General features: G+C 47.6%; 1 protein-coding gene across 5 annotated transcripts in view; it reads right to left on the bottom strand.

The window, feature by feature from the left end:
- Window positions 1-5,740: 5,740 nt before the first annotated feature.
- Window positions 5,741-25,049, bottom strand: part of PAX5 (paired box 5) — a 138,843-nt gene continuing 119,534 nt past the window's right edge. For 4 of the 5 annotated variants that reach the window (XM_042023124.1, XM_042023127.1, XM_042023125.1 and 1 more), the window contains 2 exons: window positions 18,365-18,451; window positions 5,741-11,030 (listed from right to left, as the gene is read on the bottom strand). In XM_042023124.1, coding sequence (XP_041879058.1) covers window positions 10,954-11,030; window positions 18,365-18,451 — 164 coding nt within the window. In that variant the 3' untranslated portion in view covers window positions 5,741-10,953. The other variant, XM_042023126.1, reaches the window with a different exon arrangement.

Raw genomic sequence — 25,049 nt, 5'->3', positions numbered from 1 at the left:
AAAAGGATATTCTACACTATAGAATATCATGTCCAGCATATAAATTAGGGGAGCTAGCCAGGAGTCAGTCCTTCCTTCCACAGGGCTCTTGCACTTTTTAGTGCCACCATGTCTTTTTGCACACACAGATTGCACATCATGATACATAAATTTATACCTTTTGGAAGTTCTCTGAGGGGTTCATTCCTGTTCTTTGGATGCTTCTGCAAAACATGTCCCACTGCTAATTCCTAGCCTTTACCTGTAGTGGAAGTTGCTGCAGCCTACCAAATTCTACCTGTTTTGCTGTGTGTGGGTCACTTTCTCATGCATATGGTAACGAACATTGGCTCTGCAGTTCTGGTTGCATTTTCAATGCCTACTGCTTAGGCATTTGAAGTAAGGGCATGGGATCCCTTTCAGTAAGTTTCAAGTGGACCCAAAGCCTCTTATCCAGCAAGGCCTTTGGAGGGTGAATGAGTGAGAGTTACTACAAGTTTGTAGGCAGAAAGAAGTCCATTCAGCTGGGTGGCAGCTGGAGCATGCTTCTCAGTTCACTGTTCAAGTATGATCAGTAGCCCCACTGCTTTGGAAACACTGCCCTAAAAGATGCTTCCTAGAGGCTTCAAGAAAGTGCACATGCACATAAGGAATTTTCTTTTCTCCCTAGGGCATTTCAAGTCTTTGGGGATTTTTTGAGAATGAAAATAGGTCATGAAACCTTGAGACAGAAGCCGTAAGTCTTCACCAGCTGTCTGTGACATTATTTCCAGATGTTCCTGCTCATAGCCATCATGGCCCACTGCAGGAATCCTGGCAAAGGAGCTGTCACTTTGATCTCTTTGTACCAGCTCCTGTGTACCCACCAGCTCTGCTCCTGACTTTCCTGGCTGGACTGCATATTGCCCTTGTCTGAAAAATCTATTACAATACAGAGACATTCCTTCGCTTAACCAAGGGTCTGCATTTCCTATTCATTAAAAGTATAAATGACAATTCCCGGGCGTCTTAAACAATGGCCATTTGTATGAAGGTTTGAGCTAAAACCATATTTGCATCCTTGAAGGGCATTCTCACTGAAGGAAGCAGTATGGGGCCTCGCACCTGGAGAGACAGGAAGATTCCATGCCTCTCACCGCAATTTTGTCAGGTCTAATCCCACTGTTCTGCTACCAGCAGGCTGCCATGGCATTTCACATCCAGACGTGGGAGGGCTTAATGAGGAACAGGCACTGCCTGCCTGCTGCAGGACAGATGACTCGTTCCTCTTTTAACCTAGCAAGGCTGAAAGACAGCAGAAGTACAAGAAGTATAAAAAACAGACCAAGAAATGGACAGGACAGCCACAACATGGCTCCTGGTGTTCTCCTGTTAAGTTCCTTTGCTGCTAGGCCACGAGTCTCCACTGAAAGCTGTCCAGACACTGGCACAGGCTCTGCAAGGAAAAGTCAGTTTGGCTCATTCACTCTCTGCCCTCCTCAAGAAGTGCTGGGAGATGCACTATGAGACTTTTAGAACCATAGAAAGTTTGGGTTGGAAGGGACCTTAAAGCTCATCTGGTTTCACACTCTGCCGTGGGAAGGGACACCTCCTACTAGACCAGGTCTGAACTCCAAGCCTTGTCCAACCTGGCCTTGAACACTTCCTGGGATGGGACAACCACAGTTTCTCTGGGCAGCCTGTGCCAGGGCCTCACTAGAGAAGAATTTCTTCCCTACATTCAATCCAACCCTGTCCTCTGTCAGTGGGAAGCCTTGTCTGGTCTCTCCAGGCCCTTGTCCAAAGTCCCTCTCCAGTTCTCTTGGAGCCCTCTTAAGTCCTGGAAGGGACCCTACAGTCTCCCTGAAAAAGGAGAGACCTGAAAGAGGGAGACCCCTTCTCCAGGCTGAACAACTCCATCTCTCATCCTGTCTCTACAGGAGAGGTGCTCCAGCTCTCTGAGCACCCTCATGATGATGGACAGCTGCTGAGAGTGGTCTCCAAGCCCCAGACCCAGAGCCTTCCAGGACCTTGTTGCCTGGGAGGTGAGACATGCATTGTGATGGAGTGGATTCAGAAGGTCTGAGGGCTTTTCTCCCTCCCCAGAAGGCATCCCCGCCTGTTGCCTACAAGAAGCTGAGTCTCCCAGGACTCAGAGGGCAGCAAAAGGGATTCCTGCTCCATCTGGTGATACTGAGTTCCTCAGAGTACCTGTGCCTTGACAGGGGCCAGAGGCTGGCAAATACCAGCTCCCAGCAGTGAGGTGGGCAGTGGCACTGGGAGGTTGTTGCTTCAGTCCACATAGGAGGTGGGATGCGAAGGGTTATTCCAAAAGCTGTGCATCTCAAAGAGGCGTAAGGTGCACATGGTGCATGGAAAATGTATCAGGACATCAGGAGAGGAGTAGCAGGGGTAGAGCAAAATGCATCAAGTCCAGCCTAGCTGGACAAGTGCTGCTGGAGGATCTGGGCGATTATGGAAAACCGATTTTTGAACACTTGTTCTTCTTAAGTACACTCCATTATACTGCAGGCTCAAGTGTAAGAATATCCACTCCACTCTGAAATACAACTGCATGGAAGTATCCCTGCTTTATGCTGCCAGCACAGAGTGCAGGCTTCTTCCCAAAGTGGAGCCTGCTGGTGAAGTAAATACTGCTGGTTGACTTAATTCTGCCCCTCTCTGGCCATTGTCTATGCACCCAATGACTCTGATTTTATTTATCTACAATTATTTGCTGAGTTGTGAAAAGTTCTGTGAGTTCTGCTTCTCAGGTTTAAAACTGGAATGTATGGTACTGGGACACAGACCCATTGTCCTGAGCTTCCTGGAGGACTTTAACTGTCACAATCAATGTCAATGTTTATTTTAAGGAGTGCATTGCTGTGGAGAATTTACCATGGCCAGCAGCTCAGTGTTCACATAGCCTTTTGTTTAATCTTGCCACAACAGAGAAAATAAGAAGAGCAGTAGTGAGAGAACTCAAGGGCTGAGACAAAAACAGATTAAGCAAAGGATGGAGGAAAGCAAAAACAAGTGATGCAAAGGCATCCACTCACCACCTCCCACAAATAGACTAATGGTGCCTAGCCAGTCCCTAAGCAACATCTGCTTTGGAAAAACTCCCTTCCGAGTTTCTGCTGGTGAGTATGGCACTGTACTGTACAGATATCCCTTTGCTCAGTTGGTGTCAGCCCTCCAGTTGCCTCCCTTACCAGCTTTTTTCCCACCCAAGGCTCCTCTCTGAGCCTTGATACTATGCAAGCTTGCTCAGTGAGAGCCGGTTTTTGGTGTGTTACCCACCCTGTTTCTGCCACAAATCCAGAGCATGGCACCATACTGGCTGCTATGGAGGTAATTAACTCCATCCCAGCTAGATGGGGTACAAACATCCTCAGTACATCATTAGGAATTCACAAAGCATGAGGGTGAAGGTTCTGGACGCCTTCACTGTCTTTCCTTTATTGTCAATTACATAGATTTGTTAGCACTTTGAGCAGCATCATCTAGTGGAACATGTCCCTGTCCATAGCAGGATGATGAAACTAGATGGTCTTAAAGGTGTCTTCCAACCTAAACCATGCTGTGGTTCTATTAATTAAAATTTGCAGTATCCCAGTTGCTAGAATGCTATTCACACAGAGAATACAGTAGCTCAGGTCAAACACAAGCTGATGTCAAACAAAATGGGCATTTCCTTAGTATTGTTTCATAAACCCCATGCTTGGGCAACTCTGGGTACTGTGGCAGAATTGGCCAGTGCACTCAAGACACCTATGATGATGATCCAAGAATATTTCTCACAACTCAAGGCTACACAAGAGGCTTGGCTCTGGCCACACAGACCAGACAGCAGTCCCAAGGGCATGCATGCCCTTGGAGGAGGACAGAGGTGCTGCCATGAGATGGCAGGTGAAGAGAAATGTGAGCTTGAAAAAGCATCAGAAGGAGCACAAAGCAACCCTCAAGTATGCCTGTGCATCCAAATGTAGATATGTTTGTATGTAACTCATTGAGAATCGATTATTCATCAATCATTAGCTGGGGCTCATTTTTAAAAGAGGGTTTTATGGCGATAGTGGTTAGCAAGGTTTTTCCAGCTACTAATGGTACATGCATGTCAGTACAGGCAATTCATGACACAGCCAGGATGGACTCTAGGGCAGGGGCAAGGAGAGTTCTCCCATCCTCCAGAACCCAATGCAACCCTGTCTCTGCTGGTGGCCAGTGGTCACACGTGCAGAAGTTGGGGCTCTTCCCATCTGTCCTACATGGGACAAGAGATTTTGGCTTGTAACAAAAAGGCAGCTGGGGCAAAAATCCCCATGCCTGGGAGTCCCCTTCCCTCAGCAGCCAGAGGACACCCTCTCCCATAGAAAAGTGGCTGGGCAGCAGAGCAGGATAGCAGAGACCTGCTCCAAAGCAGGGAAGGCCTCAGCCAAACCACTGTGATGTTCAGACATTTAAGTATGCCTTCAGGTTCTTCTGAACAGTACCTGACTCCAGACCCCAGAAAACCATTCCATCTTGCATCTGGGGTTGTCTTGGAGGGTGTCTCTGCTTCATGGGGAGAACAATCTGCCCACAGGACCAAGGACCTGACACTCCTCACCAACACTGATTTCATTATTTTGTGGTGACGTGGGCTCTGCCATAGCATGGAGCACCCTATTGGGTCCAACTATACTGCAGTGGGGAGGGTGTTTGGTGACACCGGGCTGCAATGTCTGACCATGTATGATGGATGCCTTTTCACGAGGGCCTCCAGTGTCCGACTTCTAATGCAACTACCTGGTAATATTTTTCCCAAGGAAGGCAGGACACAAGGTTAGGACAAGAGTAAAAGCAGGCATTTTGAACTTAAAAAAATTACTTTTATTTTAGGAACCAATAAAATTATGGTAAATATTTACAAATAATTATCTCACATAAAGGTTACATAAAACCGAATGTCCACAAGTAACAGTCACTCTCATGAAAAGACACACAGATATTGAACTACGCCAATCTTATTGCATGTTTCTTCAACTAATCTAAAAATAAAAAGTGTTGCAGTCAACCATTTAACTTAGAATAAAATCACAAATTTCAGTTTGACAAGAAAAAGAATTTAAAAAAAAAAAAGAAAAAACCCCTTCAAACGGCCCCTTCTTTTTGACCCATGCCTTAGAACCCCTGATCCCCAGCCCACCTCCCTTTTGGCTACCCAAAACAAAACCCAAAACAAAATCCCCAAAATAATGTTCGACGTCTTTGGCAAATTGGCACTGCTGTAATTACATTCAAATATTATAACACACAAAAGCAACACACAGCACTAAGGAAAAAACACCAAGATTTCAAGTTTGTTCTTTTCCTACTAGAAAAAAAGAATACAAAACATACACATTTTAAGAAGCATTTTTTCATCTGTTTTGCAACAGATGTTATCCCCTACTTTCAAAGGCAATTCAACAGTTATTTTTATGATTTTTTTTAAGTTATTTTTTTGTTTGTATGTATTTTTCAAGGTGAGGCGGCTTTTCTTTTTCTCCATCTCTTTCTTTTTCCTCTCTTTTTAAAGAAGTAAGGTTCAATGCAGGCATTGCAGACTTTGGTGGATACAACAGATACGTATTTCTTTGATGCTAAAAGTCCCTAATACAGAGTAGTTTGTAAGAAAAAAGAGGTCGTTCTTTTTTTTTTCTTGGAAAGGAATTCCATTTGCAATGAAATGAGTTTCTATAATTTTGGAATGTACAAAGGCCACTACGAAGTGAAAAACCAGGACAAGATTTTTTTCCCACAGGAGGCTGAGCAAAGGGAAAGGCAGGTCTAAATGCCCACTGGCCATTTTTCCCACCTTATTTGAACAGGGCAGAGCCAGAGACTTTGGACACAGAGGTCTGGCTGGGTGGTGCCTGGGGCTAATGCAGGACTAGGGTCCCCCTCTCCACAACCCCCACAAGCTTCTAAGATACTCAAGTGTGTCCAAACATACAAGTGTGTAGACAGCAATCCCTACAGGCATGCCTGCCCACCCAGCAATGCTGCAGCTGTGTCCAGCTCAGTCCTTTCAGTCTGGCTCCCACCCTGGAGCTCCTGCATTCTGTGAGCCTTTCACAGGACTTGTGAGTGAGGCCACTGCTGGAGCTGACACCTATGCCAGCTGTGATGCCAAGATGAGCAATCAGGGCATCACTCTGACACGGTTTTCACTCAGTGTTTGCATGTCAAGTCTCATTAGCTCCACCAGAAAAAGAACACTAACTGGTTTTGATCCTTTCAGATAATTTTGTTTCTCATGCTGTAGTAACATGTACCTGTGACAAGAGCAGGTCTGAGGAACTACAGGGCTTTGTAGATGGCATCCCCAGCCTTGTGCTGCTACTGAGCTCTCTATCTCCAGAGCGGAGTGGCAGTGGCTGCGGCTCAGAACGTGTGCCCAGTGCCTCTGTCAGTGCAGGCTGCCTGACCTGGCCCTGCCTAACAACACCCATGTGGGACGATCAGTTGCACACTTAGTGAGACTGCAGGGAACATTAGCCAAGAGCTGTTGATCCTCTAACATTTCATCAATGAATCCAGAAGAAAAACCAGGTTTTTCCAGAGTCTGCTGGGACAGAGCCATGGGGTGGGTCAGCCTAGTGCTGTGCTACCTCATGTGCCTGTGACCTCATGCTTCCCAGTGGCACATGCATGCAGAAAAAAGTGCAGTACCGGGAAGGACACTTGGTCAGAGCCATGTTGCAGCCAGTGACAGCTACACGTTGACTCTGCTACATGCCACAGCTCTTGAAGCTATGGGTACCCGCATCTGGAAATAAGCAAGACCATAACATGGCTTCCTCTCTCCTCCATACTGAAGGATGTGTAAAATACATAAATTAAAGAAAAAGAAAAATAGGAATATAACCCCATTATCTTAAGACCAGCATGGCAAAGCACTTATCAACATCCAGTAGTTGCTAGGACCTGCCACAGTGAGCCCATCACAGCTCCCTCACCCACCATGCTGCTCTCTCCCACTGCGTGGCCCTCACACTACAGCACCGAGAGGGCTCAGTCACAGGCAGTCAAGGAGGGGTGACAGACTGTGAGCTCCATGTACCCTGGTGCTGTTTCTTTCCTCACCATATCTCTCCCAAGTGCCTCAAGCACCGATGTTGTCCCAACACCTGCCAGTCTAATGAGAGAACTTCTCAGACATCATGGAATGAACAAACACTCTCTGGCCCCATGACCACAGAGCCCAAGAGTTTTTCTAATTTAACAGTGATCAAACAAAGCTTTTTATCTGTTGATCCGGTCCTGAGACATCCAGAGCTCTGCAGTCAGTAGAGGTGCCTAACAATAATATCTCCATAACTGAGCCTTCAGACACAGATGCTACACAAACTCAGTGTCCACAACATTTTTTGTCTTCTTTATAGTCACAGTCTGACAGCATTTAACTGAAGGTTTCCTCAACAAATCAGCTCATGCAATCCTGGCTCTGGCCTCCACTGATTTAGTCTTGCAGCAGCTTTGTCTCTCTCCACCTCTCAGATTTCATTTCTTAGCCTGTATCAGCAACGTATTTGATAAAATTATTGCTGGAGTGTCAAGTACTGGAAAACCCTCCATCTAACCAAGTGTATTACAGAGTTTGGTGCTGAAACTGCCTGAAGGCACTTCATGGGGTTGTTTTCCACAAGGGTTTAATAATGATTCACTGCTCTACAGGGCATCCCACCTGAGTAAAGGATTAGCAGGGCACCCAAAACCCAGCACTGGGCTGGCTCTTTCCCCTCCTTGCAGCCCCAAAGGATCATTTGCTTCCCGTCTCCACCTCACCCACTAACACCTTCCCCATGAAACAGTGAGGCCACAGAGGATAGATGGAGGCAGGCAATCCTCCATCAACCCCAGATGACTGCCTTCTACCAACAGTGCCTTTCAGAGATGGTTCCCAAGGAGGAAGATTCCCACAATGAAGACTATGGACAGAAAGTCTTCCTGAGGAAAGCAGTTTGTAAATCTCAGGTGAAATTTTCTCAAAAACAGAACGTACTGTCAAGAAGTGCCTTTTCCAGCAGCATGGTATGAATACTCCATGGTCTAACTCTTACTGGCTGTTTGTGACAGAAAGATGTCCCAGCAGATGTGAGTGAGCCATGGCTGCCACGTACTGGGAAATGGGTCAGGCACAAGTCTCTTCGCATTTGCAAGGGTGGGAGTTTTGGGTTTCCACTCAGCAGCTGACTGTGCACCACAGAGTTCCTGGGATGGAGGCTATCATGCCACCATGGCTGACAGGCCAAGGGCTGCCCTCAGGGAGTCCTGATGAAAGCCTTGAGGCCAGTCAGGCCTGAGCACTTTGGGTCACTTCAGCCAGTGGCATCCACACATCCATTCCATTTGGAGGAAGCACACCTGTCATGTCCTGCCTAAGTCCCCAGCCCAGATACAAGCACTTCTGGCATGACTATGCTAACATCTGCTGAAATCTCATGTTTGGTCTTCTCAATGTTATCTGAATTAATGTACGTCACACAATTCATGCTGCTGAGGAAACAAGTAAAAGTAATGTGGTTGCAGGAGAGTAGGCAGAGTGGGTGAAGGACTCACATGCCAATGAGCTGCAGTTCCCTCTCTGGGCACACAGACTTTTTTTAGCCAAGCCTGATGGTGTTCCAACAGCTGGTGTAACTCAGCACACCTCTGCTCCAGATGCAACACCAGCAGCCAACCCTTGTTTCTCATCTCTTCAGCAAAGGCACTGGACAGCTGTATCCCTTCCTGAGCTCACAGAGAAGGTGCACGTGCTCAGAGTGGAGACAATGCACACCCCTTGGCCAGGCTCTTGCATGTGGTCCCAGGGACAGAAATGCCCTTTCCAGTATTGTCCAAGGGGTGCAAGCAATCATGGGGTACTCAGATAGGTATGAACCCAAAGTAGGGCTCCAGAAGGTTCCTTTTGTTACAAACAGGTGTGTAACAATTATTAAGTGCTGAAAGATTAAAACTGGCACTCATCTCACTGATAAGTTTGTCACAAAACTTATTTCTGGGTTAGGGGCACAGTTTGAAAGACTGGCTAAAATTCCTGATGACATCTGTGAACATCACACTGAAATGTCACTGAGCTGGTGGGACCTAGATATCTCTGTGGCTGCTGAGGACTGGAACACATCTGCCCTGGAAACTTGGAAGGGATGGCTGCATTTCCATACCATGAGAAGATGCCACTGGAGTGGCAGAGGGAATTTCTCAGCAGATCAGTTGCCACTACAGATATGCAGCACAAGTGATGAGATGGGAAGGGAGGAGAGAGAATAGTGTTAACTCAGCTGCCAGAGAAATGCTTGTACAGCTGGAAGCTGGCGAATACCTGCTTGAATGTTCATCCACAGGACTGCATCTCAGGTTTGACACCAGCAACCTTTCTTCTGCAGGCAAGCACCAACAGGACCCCTCAGCAGAGCCCATGCAGCTCTGGGTGGATGAGAATGGTTGGGTCAGGAGTAAGGAGGCTACAGCCAGATCTTCATCTCATCAGGACCAGGGAGCTTCTCCACTGCCCTCAGGAGGGAAGGGATGGGGTCATGCCCATCATCCTTATGTGGCTGAGTTTGTCTGTGCCTTGGTTTGGGTAGGGGGAGACTTTGGGGAGAGATCAGCAGTTCTCCTGGCTCCATGGAGAGGCAGTGATTGGTGTAGCTGCTTAGCAGGTCATTTGTAGCTGCTCTGCTCTCTTAATTTAGCCCCCCCCCCCCCAAGGTGCACATTGAAACATGTGACTATTAGTGCTTCCTATTCAAGTAGGAGGGAAGAAACATGGAATTAGCAGGGCAAAATGTCTGGACTACAGTGCTGGAATCTGCAATGCCTTCACAGAAATGTACAGACACCACGAAACAAGCACTTTCCCCTCCAGCTTGGCTTGGAAAGTGAGTGCAGCTGCCCTCATGCCTGGTACACCCCACTCAGTACATGCACTTAACAAAAATCATAACCATGGTATTTCTCTGCCTTCCTCTCAGGGTTTTCATGACTGGGATATAGCACACAATCTATAGAGATACACACAAGGTCTCAACTGTTATTTAGGAATTCCTTCCTGGATGCTGCTTAACTTGAAACCAGTGAATTTGTTCCAGTGTTTAGTATGATGACAAATGAACATAAATGAATATTAAGCAGTAAAATATCACAAAATTGCCTATGTCTTTCAGTTGCCCATGTGTTTGATACCAGCATATAGCATGATCACACACAACTGTCAAATAGGATGCTCTATATAGAAACTACATCAGCCCAAAATACAGCCACAATGAGTGTTAACCTGGTTCAAAGTTGCTTAAAGCTTACTGAGTTCTTTGAATCAGTGCACCAGTTTCAAAACACACTTTTGGATGTGTTTTGAGTTCATACTTGTACAATGTTGCTGTTTATGCTTAAGCTACTCTTACAGTAATACAAACAAGCAAATATTTACAGTGGTGTGGTTGTGTAATGTAAAATTGAGGAGACTGATTTTCTCTTTGCCACACACACAAAAAAACCCCCAAAACAAAAACAACAACAACAACAAAAACCCCAACCAAAAAAACGAAGAAGGAAAGAAAATTGCCTTGAGTCTCACAGCCTGTTTCAGTGTGCAGCAAGAGGGAGCTGTCCCAAGGGGAGCTGCTCACACCTCTTCCTTATCCCCAGATACAGCCATGGCACCCGCAGGCGATTAAAGCAGTAGCCAGCTGGCTGCAAAGAACATGAAGCTACCACGCATTTTTGACCACACAGAGCTTCAGGAGAACCACTTCCTCCTGTTTCTCTGTTTGATTCAAGACCCAACCAGATTTATGAATAGAACAATCAGTTCAGCAAATTTAAAGAGCAAAATTTCAGTTATCATGTTCCTACTAGGTACTTTCTCCTTCCCTTTTGGAGTGGCTGGCATGGTGGCAGCAAGATGACTCGTCATAGTTGTCCCAGACGTGCGTGCCGTCAGTGCCGATGCCATGAGCTCCGGCGTCAGTGGCGGTCATAGGCAGCAGCAGCGGCTGGTGCAGCTGCCCCACGGGCTGTGGCGCTGTAGTAGTAGGGGGAGCCTGTGAGAGATGAGACCACTGTGAGGAAGACAAAGGTGGAAAGGTGCCAGTTTGCAGTGTTCTGACAATGGGTGTCAGAGAGCTCTCCAGCCAAAGCTTCAATAAAGGCTGGTAAATAGAATAAAAATTGCATTCGTGCATTCTGCATGCGAGGGAGGCTACCACTGCTTTGCATTGCTGCTTGCTGTTTGACACCTTCTTCCTTTCCTTCACTCAAAACATCATTTATTTCACCAAAAATAATTACTTTTCAGAATGGAAAATCAAGATATTTCAACCCCAACATACCACCATACTCTGATTTCTTTGATTTTTCTCCCTCCTTTTGAAAGGAGGAGAGAAGGTTGAATGCCAAAGCATTCAAAAGATTTCATTGAAAGCACTTGTTTACCAAGAAAAGGCCTGAAAAATATTGGTGGCAATTTTCCGTTCTGCAGGGCTAAGCACTGGTAGATAGGATGATAACCCAAGGATCGCCAGGAACCTGGACTGTTTGCTTGAATGAGGAAGAGTCTTTGATTTGTATCTAGAGAGATACCAATCTGTCCAGCCAGCATCAGTTTTAAGAAACCTTCCAAGCACACCTGCAATGAAACCAACTCTGATCCATCCTAAAAAGGGAGTTTCCTCCCTTCAAGGTGCTACCAGTTTGGTCTGCAAGTCACCAGTTTCACATGGATGGGATGTAAGGCATATCACAGTGTGGAAGAACCCCCTTTGAAGGACACAGACACATGCATCTGAGACCACCAGGCAGGTTTGGATGAGCAACAAAGAGCCAATGTGAGGAACAGTTCCGGATTAGTCAGGGCTGCAGGGTTTGTTTTCATGAGAGGCCCTGTCTGAGAGCTGCCTTCCATCCTAAGCTTCCTGCCTTCAACACAGATGAAGCAGCAGTCTGTCAGACATGGTCAAGGGTCTTCAAAGCCCTGGATGTGACTTTTGCTGCAGATGCAGTGACTTTTGCTGCTTCAGTAAGGAACAGGAGCTGATCCCACCAGAAAAGGTGATTCCACCAGAGCTCAGTGGAGACTGTGAACACTTTAGGAAAGCATCAATGGCAGTGAAGCTAAAGGTCCAAAGGTGCATTATTAGGAGTTCACTTCCCATCCCAGACTCTAGCAAACCTTGTTCCTGCAGGTCCAGTGGTTGCCCAGGCCCTGGGCATAGCCTGAGCGTGGCAGTGCCCCAACTGTTCCACCACCATGGCCCTATACACCCTCTGGAGCTGGAAGGAGAACCCAGCTGGCATGCCAGGTGCTGTTGGTAACACGCTCTGTGCTGCGCCAAAAGCCTCTACCTCTGGGAGGCTGGAGAACCTCCTGGCATCTCCTCTTGTTGTACAGCTACAGATGAATGCTTTGTTGTTCACTCCAAAATGACCTGAGTGATTACTTGAGGGCTGCTCATTCAAAATCACAGGCACAGAGTGAGAATCACAGAGCCAGACTCTTAGGAGAAAGCTCATGGAAAGTCACTCTTAACCATTGGCAAAATGCGGGGCTACCTCACTGCTGTGGGTCCAACAGGATCAATCTGACAGGCAAGCCCAGCTGCTCCTTCTAGGCTGCTTTTGTCCAGAGTGCCACATCAGGAGATCAGCTCAGGCTTCATCACGAGCCTCCAGCTTTTCATTTCCAAGAGAGCACAAGCTGATGCATGAAAAAAACAGCACAGGCAGCATTTGCTATTGCACAGTATGTGCAATGCACTGCTCAGCACAGTCAGTCAGAGAAGAAAACTTCTTTGTCATGATCAGTGTTCTACCACAGCATGTGGTACTTTGCTGCTGCAACCCTGAGAGGTCAGAAACAGAGGACTTTGGCTACTGGAATGTGTCTTCTGCACAGTGCTGTGGCAAAACAGGAGCTTGTACACAGCATGTGGGTCTGTGATGTCCTCAGTGCCATCCTTAGTGACTAAGGATGGTCCAAAATCAGAAAAACCCACTGCAAAGGGCTGGGTTTAAACAAGGTAAAGCAATCTTCAGGAGTGTGGTCCTAGCTGTCTAGAAAGATAGTTTTACCATACACAAGAATAATACAAGGGAGTGCATGAAATCACTGGCCAGGACAAGCATTTGCAAAGATGTCTGTACACAAACTCCTAGGCAGGAGCCAATCCAACCTAGGTTTACTTACTAAAAGGTAAGAAATTTTAAGCCATAGCTAATGGTGGTAAAGCAGAACCCTTCAGCAGGTCATCATTCCATTTACATTTGCACAAGTGTAGTCTTTTGTTACCTGCTGAGGGCACCACAGCCACTATCCTGGGCTGGACAGATAGCCTTCTTCCAGGTAACTGACATCAGGTTAACAAGCCCCAGCCTCAGGAACTATATTTCCCAGACAATACTGGAAAGCTTCACAAGGACAGTGAAAACCATTCTCATGGGTAGCCCAAAATTAAATGCTGTATACTTAGTATTCCAGCCAAACTCAATCCATGGAAAGCACGGAAGCCTTCCCTGGTCAAATTGGCCAGTCTTCAATGAGTAAAGGCAAAAGTTAACAGTTCACCAGACTTTGAAATGTGCATGCCATGTCTAGCTGGGGTTTTCGGGATGCCCTGTGGGGGCTGCCCTCTTGCGGGTGCCCAGTTTGATGGCCCATGTCCCCTCATGGCCAATCCAGCTGCCTGGATGTCCTTGGGGATCATTTTGCACTGCAGGGCAGGCAGTACCTTGACATAAAACAGCTCACAGGCCAGTGAAGAGCCAGGTGAACCTGCTGTCCTCACCCATCACAGCACCAGGAGGTCAGTGTGAAGCAGGCAGTGGTGGTGGTCAGCAGAGATCCCAGTCCCCACTGGCAGCAGCACTAGCACTAGCCACGGCAGCTCAGCTCAGGCAGAGGGGTGAAAAATACACAGGAGGCACCAAACAATTTCACTCTAACTCATGGAGCAGTGTGTGGGTCCCACCAGAGCTGGATGCAGTGCTTTCTGAGGTTTTGGGGTAAATGGGGTCTTCTATGGGTCAGAGCCTTTGTTTTCCCACTCTCTCTTCCTCCACTGCTGTTCTGACTCAGTGCAGCTACAAAAAGCCCAGTATTTCTCCCATGCATTCCAAAGGCCTTACATTTCTCTCAAGTTAGATTTTGCCAGTTTGCCTTTCAGCTGTGCAATCAAAGAAGCTTGTATTTAAAGTGAAAAATGAAAGCACTCACTCTTCCTGTCATCATGCCCCCATCCAGAACAGACTAGTCCATCCTTCTGTCATTTTTCCTTTCTAATTCATACTATCATCAATTTATTTCTTGACACAGTCATTTCTAGTGCCTACTTGTTCTCTAATCTTTCCACAGAATCCCACAGAGAAATTGAATCTAATCCTAATTGAGAGGCTCCTAGCCCTGCCCTTGCATGATGCCATGCCAGCACTGGCAGACACGGCACCGCAGCCAAACCCTCCCAAGCAGCGCACAGGGACCACATCTGCGTGTGTGCGGGGACACTGCATTAAACAGAACCCACAGTGAGCAGGACTGAGCCAAAAGCTACAAGCCAGCACAAAACTAATTTTTCTTCATTAGACAGTGTTGCTGTTATCTGCCCTTAGCATGCACATGTTGAGCTGATCCTATGCTTATGTGCACCAGTATGTGCCGACAGTAACAGCCCAAGACATGCACGTTTGCCTCCCGTGCGCCCATGCATGTGCCTCCGTGTGCATCCCTGCCCTGTGCTGCTTGCAGGTCTTTTGCAGGACAATGTGGTGAAAAAAGAAAGGAAAAAGATGTTCCTTCCCTCATCTCTTTGTCTGCCTTTGAGATGGAGACACCTACTTCAGCCACTAAGCCACACCACACAAGTGGTCAGGGTTTATGTCCTCTTCCCAGCACATTCCTCCAGGAACTTGGGGCCTGTCCTCACTCTTTCTGCAGCCGAGGTGGGACTGAGTTATCCCCCACAGCCAAGTCTGTCATGTCTCTGACACCGAGAGAGGTGTGGGTGCCACCAGGGCTGATGCAGGATGCAAGAGTATGAAGATGCTGCAAAGCTGCAGCAGATAACTGACTTCTTCAGTCCCTGCTTCTGTTGACCATTCTGGAGGACCATGGCTGGATTGTCTGCTCTTCCCCAAGAGCCGTGGGGCACAGCATTTGAGACTGCCCCTGATAGGAGGGAGCACAGTCCCCTGTCTGCACTGGTTTCAGGACAGCTGGAGCAGAAGAGGCATGGTGCCTGGTGCAGAGAAGTGAGGAGCACCGAACCAAGGGCAGAGCAGACAGTGGGGTAATGGTGAGTAGCTGGTGCTTTGCTGAGGCCAGACAGCGAATTCCCAGTGTCTACATGCCATGAATATGGTTCTGCCTTCCCCTGAAGACACCACCTCACACCCCTCCCTGCTGCTCCACACATACAGGACAGAGACTGGGGACTAAAAACCAAAGCTTTCTCACCATTCTTATCTCTCTCTCTTTACTCTCCCCCACATATAATTTTTCAATCCAAGTATCCTTTCCTCCAGCCACTTGCAAATCATGGCATCTCTCCTTTTAGCTCCTCTTTCACAGGTCTCAGCCTTATGTGATTGCTGTGCTGCAATTCTTCCTTGCCAGTACAGGGAATTAATTGAATGTAGGCGCTGCTAAGTGCTTACAGTATTACACTTGCATCTTAGTGAAAGGAGCAGGACTTTGTAAAACAAACTGTGTCAGGCAATGTACCAGTCCTGATTAATTTTGTCAAGGCTTCTGCTCTGAGCCTGATACTGCCAGAGCTTGTTCTCAGGAGAGAATTACTAAATGCACTCACGTATACTCCTGAGAGGAGTGGAAGCATCCTGGATATAGTTCAAATTAACCTATTCTCCACTGCGTGTGCCCAGGCTCATCACACAGCACTTTCTGGGTGTGCAGGGAGACTTGGGGCAGGTTTTAAAGTTTCTGCCACAGACTCCTGCTTGACCTAAACTACCAGTGGGATTAGCAGGCACTAGGGAGAAGGGATTGCAGGATCAGGCTTCCGGTGACAAAGGCAGAGCTGTGGATAAGAGGGATCTCTGCAAGGCATAACAGACATCTCTCCCATAGACTGTAGCTGATTGCAAACACATTCTTGATCAGATCATACCACTTTACTTGGACCTACCATTGGTCAGACAAGGGGACTCCCTCTCCAGGAAACTCCAGTCCCCCCCAGTTCTGTGACCAGACTGAACTGAAATGGTAAGTTCATCTTTAGGACTTGCTGCAGAATAAAAATTCCCATTTCTTTTTTTTTTTTTTTTAATGCTGAAACAAAGTATAATGAAGAGGACAAAAATAAGGAAGCCAATATTATATATTTTAACATTTTCCAACAGAAAAAAAAGAAGAAAAATAATCACCATTGACATTATAGCATGAAACACTTCAATCTCAAGAAAGCTGAAGTTTCTGAAAAAATATGATCGTCTCTGATTCTTTTTACCCTTGCCTCATTTAAACACACGTTCACAGCATGCTGCTGAGTAAATATTGCTGAAGAAATCCTCACTAGCCTGAAAACGAGCTTTGCTGTGAGGAGCATGTTATACCCACAACTGCTCATATGTTGAAGATGAGTCAGAATTTGCCCCCAAAATGCATGATCCAAAAAGGAAATGAGAAAAAGAGGATAAATGCAGAAAAAAGGGAATGGCACAGGTAAAAGGTTCTGGCAGCAAGTGGTTGTCTCATGATCAGCCTCTGCTTTAAAGTCTTTTGCTGACCCAGACCTACCCATCTCCAGCATCCTCAGGGCATCACAGGGACCTACCTTGCCCAGCACCCTGGACAACATGCTTAGAGCTAGTACAGGCCCATAACCTCAAATAAAGAGCTGAGCAGGCCATGGGTGCAACCTGCTGCTGACAGAATCAAAGGGCCACTGCCCATCCCTGTGTGGTGGCACAGAGCTCAGGAATGGCTTTGGAATGGCTCCGGATAGTGTGCACACCCTTCTCATGGAGGTGGATACCCATAGGCAGGATAAACAGTAAACAGCCCAGGAGCCTCTCCAAAAGCCCTGTCTTCATGCAGAAGGGCAGGGTAAGGGCTGGGTTGTCATTTATTTTCAGTATCATGCCAGTTTCTTTAACAGTTTAGAAGGAAAATTTTAAAAGTCACACAAAATCTGGCTTCCCAGGCCTATCCATGATGCAGAGTATTGCTGAAGCATCTCTCCTGATTCAAAAGGAGTTGCAGAATGAGAAATGAAGAAAGCATGGTGTGTGCTCTCGCCTCTGGCAAAAGCATCTTCCCCATGCTGCTCAACCAAAAATCTGCCAGCGCCTCTGGCTGTGGCCATGGAAACAGTGGGTTTGAACACGGGGACTCCCCTGGCTTTGTGCAGCTATGCCCATCCATATTAGCTGAAGATCTGTCTGTTGATTTATGATGGAAGCACTAACAAACCCTTAAATGTGGCACAGCAAATAGCAGCATTATACCAGCACCATGGCATGAGAAGCAGAGGCTGTCTATTGCTCCCAAAGGATTTGTTTAAGGACAAGAACCATGATGAATACAGCCTGGGTGGCTCAATTATATGGGGACTCAATTACTTAAAACAAAGAAACTGGATGAAAAAAGTACGACAAAAATTCAAAATTATTTCGCTGCTGGAGGTCACATATAACAGCCCTGTCATCCATAAATCTGGAAATCTCTAAGGCATGCTACTCCTGTGTTGAGAGATGACAATTAATTGGTATTTTACTTACCTCATCCATGCAAATTATGCAGGGAAAAATTCTAATTACTGCATGCTACATGTATATAAGGTCAAAGTGGGCCAGCTTTTGACAGGGGTGTAAAATGGATTATGTTTATCCTTCACATGAGGGCCATGATCCTGCAGGAGTTACAGGGCTTCTGTCTCCCATTGCTCATAGGGACCATGCTGGCATCAGTGAGGCTGCACCAGTGGTCTCTTGCTGAGGAGAGATGGAGTGGGCATACACACAACTGGGGAGCAAACACAACACTAGATCAGGAATAAATGCAAAGCACATGCACGCACAAGCAGCAATGGCATGGGAAGCAGTGCAGCTTACAACTGGCTGTAAGCAAACTGGCACCACAAGTTTTGTCTGAACAGGACCCCTTACCCTCAAAGAAATGGTGGTCCTGCTTTCCGGCAGTACCCTATGTCTCTGGAAGGATTTTATCAGAAGCAGGAAGACAAGATGTTTGGGCCAGGGCGAGTGAACCAAGAGCAATCATGCACCCCAATGGAGACCTGCAGTCCCATTCTGGGTCTAAGCATTGGGACTGAGGACAAGCTGGGACACACATTCTGCCCACCTCAGGGCTGGACAAACACTGTACACCTTGCACTGATCTCTCAAGACAGGGGCAACCACTTACCCAGCAGTCCAGGGTTGGGAAACCTCCAGGAGTCATTGTATGTTGAATATTGTGGGTGGCTGTATGGGGTCCCAGAAAACTCGCTCCCTAAGTTAAAGAGACAAAGACAGAATAAAAGGTCATTTGATTTGAGATGACAGTTACCATTCTGGGGTAAATGGGTTCTCCAGTGTGTGCTGTGCTCCACGGGCGGCCACAGTAAAAGCACTCCTGGACACTCTGCCTTGAGGAAGGGGAATATGGGTGGGCAAATTATTAATTAAACGGGTGCAGCCATCTTTTATGTGTCTTTTTTGTGCTGCAGTCCAGGCCTCCTGAAGTTGCTACAGGAGCACGGAAACAAGGAGGGATGGAGAAGCCTCTGGGACACACTGATGGGGCTGGCCTTTGCTTCTCCGGCCCTACAGGACTCAGGATGAGAAATACAATACAAGGACAGGGCTGTTCAGATACAGTCTCTGCTGCAGGAGAAGATGAGCCAGCCAGTTTCTAAATATTGGATACCCTTAATGGAGAACATGGTCATGGTCCCAGATATTTGTCCAACACTGTAATCCAAGGAGTGGGATGTTTGCATCAGTTTCAGATGGATTTGAACCCTCCAGACAAAGGCACAAAGAAGGTTTGAAAAATTATGGCTAGCTATCTCCTCATCAGCTCCCGCTCTTCCCATCTGTTTGTTCTCTTCACATGTCGCCTGTTTCATACTTCAGCTGCAAGCTCTTCAGGACAGAGCCTTGCACCATGGGGCTCTGACCTGGCCCCTCCACCACGCAAATACCAACACTGCTGCTGTTTTATTAGGAAATATTCCTTGAATTACAGCTTTCATCCTCTCTCTTCTTCCTTCCCTTCTCCCTCTTCCACACACAAATACATAAACCCACAGCACAGTAGAGCACAGCACTGTGGGAGAAAGGGTATGTTTCCTAAGGCAAGAGGTGAGGGCTGACAGGCCACAGCAGATGCTTGCCATGACCTTTGCCTGCTTTCCTCCTTGGCATTGGCATAGCCACAACCCCAGACCCAGAAGCTGCCATAATCCCAGCTAGGCAGTGGACCTCTGACACCATGTCCTGAGCATCTCAGCCTTAGCACCCCATCCCATACAATCCATAGACCCAACCTGGGGACCACATCTGGGTCCCCTGGCCAGTGAGTGGCCATGGTTTAGGCCAGTTGCTGGGACACTGGCCCCAGGGAAGAGGGGATGATGTTCTGGTCACCAAAACATAGGCTCAGGTCCAGGATGGCTTGATCTCCACATGATTCTACTTCAGTGAAAACAAGTCTGCCTCTCCACCTGTATCACAAGATGAGCAGACTAAATGTGTTGACAGCAGGACCAGCCCATCACCAGTCTGCTACAGGAAGTCTCTGTTAGCATCCCTTCCTTGTTTCTTTTCTGCAGCCCTTCTGATCCATGTGACTGCACTTACCAAGATCAACCTACTCTCTTTCCCCAACACAGCTTCCACAGAGAGAAGGTTCAAAGTCTGCAGCAGGAAGCACTTCCACACTCACCACACCTTTCTGTGCCAACCACAATTCTTCACAAGTTCAGAGTGGGTTTTCCTTATGCCTCTAAGCAATGGCATTAATTCACCATGAGCCAGGAAAAATGGAGCTGTTTCAAACCTTTCTTCCCAGGGAAGTACAGAGTACCTACAATTCTTCTCTGCTCCTGTCCCTATGGATGATAGATGACTTCAGTGCTTGAAGTCAGAGTGCTCATCCAAAAAAGAGTAAGGCACAGCAAAGTTGACAATGCTGAAAGAGACTTTAGGAGCCACTCAACATACTGCAGCCACTGCCAAGAGCATCCCCATTGCCTTCTGCCAGTCAGGGATCCATCTCTCTCCTGCAGGACACAGCAGCTTCTCTCTGGTCCTTTCTGCCTCTGCATCACCACAGCTGAGGCTGTTGTCTCACCCAGAGTCCTCCCTGATTGTTCCTGGCTGTTATAGCCCCTTGGCTTCCCGCTCATCTCTTGATCAGCTCTGTGTTTCTGGTGTTTGCCCGAGCCTGCAAAGCACACAGGCATCAGTCTCTCTGGGAACTTCACTTGTGAGAGGCACAATGTTTTCCAGTCCTGAAACATCATGCTCAGATTCTCCTGCCAATGTGTGGCACACAGAAATCCTTTCACCCTGTGGGTGCCTCTTCCACAGGAAGGCTGTCACACACCACCTTCCCCAGGGGTTGCATTTCTTCCTCATCACAGGGAAGTGAGATTTTAGAAGATTTAGCCCTGGTTTAGTTGTGCAAAACAGCTGTGCTGTCTGACCGACATGACACACAAAAGTAGATGGGAGTGAGTCTTGCTGCTACATCTTCCCTGAGAGCTGTGCAGTGCATGGACACAAGGACAAAGTGGACAGGATAGCAGGACAGACCCAGATCCCTGTTGTGGGCTGTTTGCATGGAGTGCACAGAAGAGCTTGTCCTGTCCTTTGTGCACCAGGAGCACCCCAGGCTTGAAATAAAGCTCACAGTGAGTTGTCGCATGCCTGCAAGAGCTGTATCGGAATGGGGAGCATTCTTCCCTTGGACACCTCATTTTCAGCTGTTCCACCACCCTCCTCCTCTCCCTTGATCCCTTCCTCCCTCCTTCCATCCCTCTCTCCCTCTCCTCTCCTGTTTTCCTGGACCTGCACAGACTCAGTCCATTCCATGCTGATGCTGTGCACGCCATGGAGTGGGCAGCAGTGCTTTCCAAACATTTATCAGTACTGCAGCGGGGCTGTGGGTGGGAATGGGCTGACATTTCATTGTTTCATCCTCTCCTGTCTTGCCCTCCTCCCCCACCATCCCCACTGCCCTCCTCCCCACACTCACACACAGACACACATCGTGGACCCTCTCTGGGGGATGCTCCAGTGCCTGTCAGGCTGAGGCTTCCAATTCTCTGTTTTTTATGCCTCAGTGGTCAGGGTGTCAAGCTCCTGCAGTACAGACCAGCCAGAAGCTCGAGGAGTCACTGAGCACCATCAGCTCCGTGACAGTATTGCTTGCTTCTTAACATACTCTGCATATCCATCAGCCTTGCCGGGGAGAGGGTGGGGGATGGGGAGGGGGGGGCAGAGAGAGAGAGAGAGAGAGAGGGAAGGAGGGCAAGAAGGAAAATGAGAGGAAAAAGAAACACCAAAGAAGGGAGGGGAAAAGGAGAAGTGGGGGAGAAAATCTCAAGACCTGTTATTACCACCACAGGGCTTGGGCAGACAAATGGTACAGTTGTAAGTGAAAGTAAGCTAGATGAATGAACACTGCATGACTGCCTCACAAATTCCACCAGATATTCCAAGGCCCATCAGCTACACTTCTTGACAGCACTTCTTAGCAGACAGCCCTCGCCCCATTCAAAAACAAACACTACGGATCAGCCATCCAAGGATGCACACACGTGCAGCATGTAGCGCACATGAGCACAGTGCCTGCCCGCAGCATGAGGAAAGTGTGAGAATCAGACACATCCCTCCTTCATGTGAAATGGTAAGCCTCCTCCTCAGTAGTTCCCACCTCGCTGAAACACAAAGACACAAAACAAAGGATTCCTGCCAAAGTTAGCTCACCTCTTTGCCACAAACCTGACTCTACACTCCACATATGGCTGTAGCCCAAAAGGGCTCAGACTCTTCCATCATGCCCCAGAAGTAGAGGTAAGGAGGGGAAAGAACAAAGACTGATTCCCAATAACACTGCTGCTACAAAGCCAGTGGCAAGCCCTGGGAGATGCATTCCACCCTGAGACGGTGGGACAGAGATAGTCTGATGGTGGTGGATGGACCATCTGCTGCTGCAAAACAGTACCGTCCACTCTGCACCATTTTTTCTCTGGGGACTATCAACTCACATTTACCAGTCTTCTTGGTTTTAAGGTAAGCTTCCTGAAAGTTTTCTTTCTGGTTTGCAGAGAAACTGAAAAGCATGAGTGTAAAAATCCCAAGAACTAAGAGATGAATGAAGAAATATCACCATGTTTTTCACAGTGCTGTGGCTGTAGAGAACTGCCACTGCAGGGAATGGGAAGGATGCAGGCGCATCCCTGCACCAGTACTAGGCACGGGGCAGGAGGGTAATGGAAAACTTCCTGCCCTGCAGAAAGGCAGAAGGATGAGCAGATGCTCAAAGCAAGGCTGGCTCTGACAGAGGCCATGTTCAGCCAAGGTGTGGAAACTTCCCAGGATGGAAGAAGCCTGACCACTGTCACTGCATGACACCATTCAACACGCAGAGTACCTGGATGCAGCCCCATGAAGCACAGCAGTCATGAATCTTGGGACTGTTTGACACCACCAGCAGAACACAGCAGACTAGTCAAACATTATTGTCCAGCTGCTGGTACTTTTGGACTGAAATGGAGAATTTGAGCAAATAATCTGCAAAGGAGATATGCCACTTCCAAGTATAACACTGAAGTCTCAAAAGACCTCATGTATCAGATGCTCTGGAGCCAGTACAGCTCAACAAGAGTGCTGGAAGTTAGGATTTTTCCTTTTTTTTTCTTCTTTCTCTCAGGGAATTTTCTCTGATTTGTTGCCTCAGAGATCATAACAATGATACTTAAGAGACAAAAGATGTGGCTGGGGGAGGAGGAGGGGGAAGGGTGCAGTTTGCTACCATCTCTTGTGAGATTTTGGCTGAAGGTGAGGGGCTGGGCTTGGCCCTAGCTCGCTCTCTCACTCTCGGGATCAGAGGGGGGATGGTTGTGGTCTTGGTGACGGGCTGCTGCCGTGGGGAGAATTTGCTGCCACTGCAGAGTTCTGTCCTTCACTGCTTCTCCTTACGTTCAATGAGCCTTTGCTCATAAGAGCAGCCATTGAACTGTGACCTTTTCAACACCTGATCTCACTGGAAAGGACCCTCACCATCTTTTCGGGTGCCTCAGGGGAAAACCTGGGACCCCAACCCCCTCACCCCATCTCCAAGGGAACGTCTCCCAGCTGCTTGCGGGAGCCTGGCTGCCACTGGCCAGCCCTGCTGTTTTCTACCACTGCTTTGGACTTTTTGCTACACTTTAACCCAACACCCCATGTCCACCCAGACCTCTGTGGCTGCTGGCATGGCTTCAGAGTTTTTGCTGCACTTGGTTTGCGTGCTTGTCTCTGCCATTCCAACCTGCTGCTCTGAGGTTCCTGCTATAGTCCATTTTGTGACCCAAAGTGGCACTGACACCGGCTGCTTCCTGTGAGTTTGTAAAGGAAGCCCCTTCTCTCTCTCTCCCGCTGGCTCACCTGCCATTAGCCGTGGAGAAAGGCGGCCGAGCTTGTGCCATAGCGCCCCCTGGAGCCGCAGCAGAATCATCGCACCCGCCCTGCCTGGCCGGGAGCCACCAGCGCCCCTGTTGGCTGTGACTGTAACTGCACCAAAGAGGAAAGGCTTGATGGCCAAAGAAGAAGGCTGTTGTTGGGTCTCTGGTTTTGTTTGTTTGTTTGTTGCTGCTGCTGTTGTTGTCTGTTTGCCTTGTTTATATATCTATATATATATTTTTTTTAATATATATATATTCTAGTGAAGAACTGTTATTCCTTTTCCCATATCTTTGCTTGACAGCCCCATACTTTCAAAGTTACAATAATTAGGAGGGTAGGAGGTCGTATTTTCCATTCCAAGGGAGGTTCCCGCCTTCGTTGGCAGGCACCTGTCTTTCAAACCAAGACAAAGAGCTGGCTACAGACATAGGTTTGGACACTTTTTGCTGAGTTTTCTTAGATACCAGGTTTTTGCACAAACATTTAGGGCAGGGAGAAGCCATCCCAAACATGGGGGCAGATGGTTGTTATCCATGTGACAGTTGCTATTAATACAACATGTAGGTGATGCAATGCACCTTACTCCCTGCCACAGCCATGTGACAGCTCCCAGCTATCACCCAACAGGGAGAGCGACCATGACCTGGCAGCTGTGCCGTCCCTTCTTCCACAGCTGTTGCAGTCACTGGTTTCTCCACCAGTCTCCACTACTGGGCCTTTTTGTTAATCAAGCTCAGCATTTAGGACAATGTGTTACTCAGCCCTTTCATTTGGCAGGAAATCAAAATAAACCAGGAGAAATGGTATTCAACAAACACAACTGCGTAACAGACAAGAACAGAAGGCTGGGGGACAAAATGCAGAGTTAGGCCAGAACAACAACATCTTCAACACTCCTTCTGGGGGCTTTGGATAAGTTTAAAAACAATCATCTGTTGTATTTGTCCCTAGGTTGCTTTCTTGCAGACAAACCCATCTCCCTGCTAGTTCAACCTCCTGGTACCTCTACATTTCCCTTCTGCTGAGGGATCTTACTGTAACTTTTTAAAATTAACATTCTCATGACTTTTATTTGTTTTCTATCATTTTATTTTGAGGAAGTAATCACATGGATCATAAATTTCTTCAGTGAATTCCAATAACAATCATTACCCTGGTAAGCAAAGACATGCTTGACTGCATGGGGAGCAGGGATAAGCACTGCACTGAGCCACGTATTCACACCACACATCACTGGCTGACTCTGTGAGGCAGCAGCTATCCAAACACAGCCTGGAAATGTGTTACATCAAAGTTCTGCCTGTCACAGGGCCAGCCATTGTCTGAGCTGGAGGATATTAATCAAAGGAGAAGCTTCTCCTCACCCTGGGCCAACACCACCCCAGAGACGGTTTCATGATCCAGCAGCTCAGGCAGCATCCCACATAAAGTCA

Source organism: Corvus kubaryi, unplaced genomic scaffold, assembly GCF_017639235.1.
Source record: "Corvus kubaryi isolate FWS band 111438036 unplaced genomic scaffold, C.kubaryi_AGA036_p1.0 37236, whole genome shotgun sequence".
NCBI lineage: Eukaryota > Metazoa > Chordata > Aves > Passeriformes > Corvidae > Corvus > Corvus kubaryi.
The sequence above is the reverse complement of the archived record's forward strand: the minus strand, read 5'-3'. Positions and strand labels throughout refer to the sequence as shown.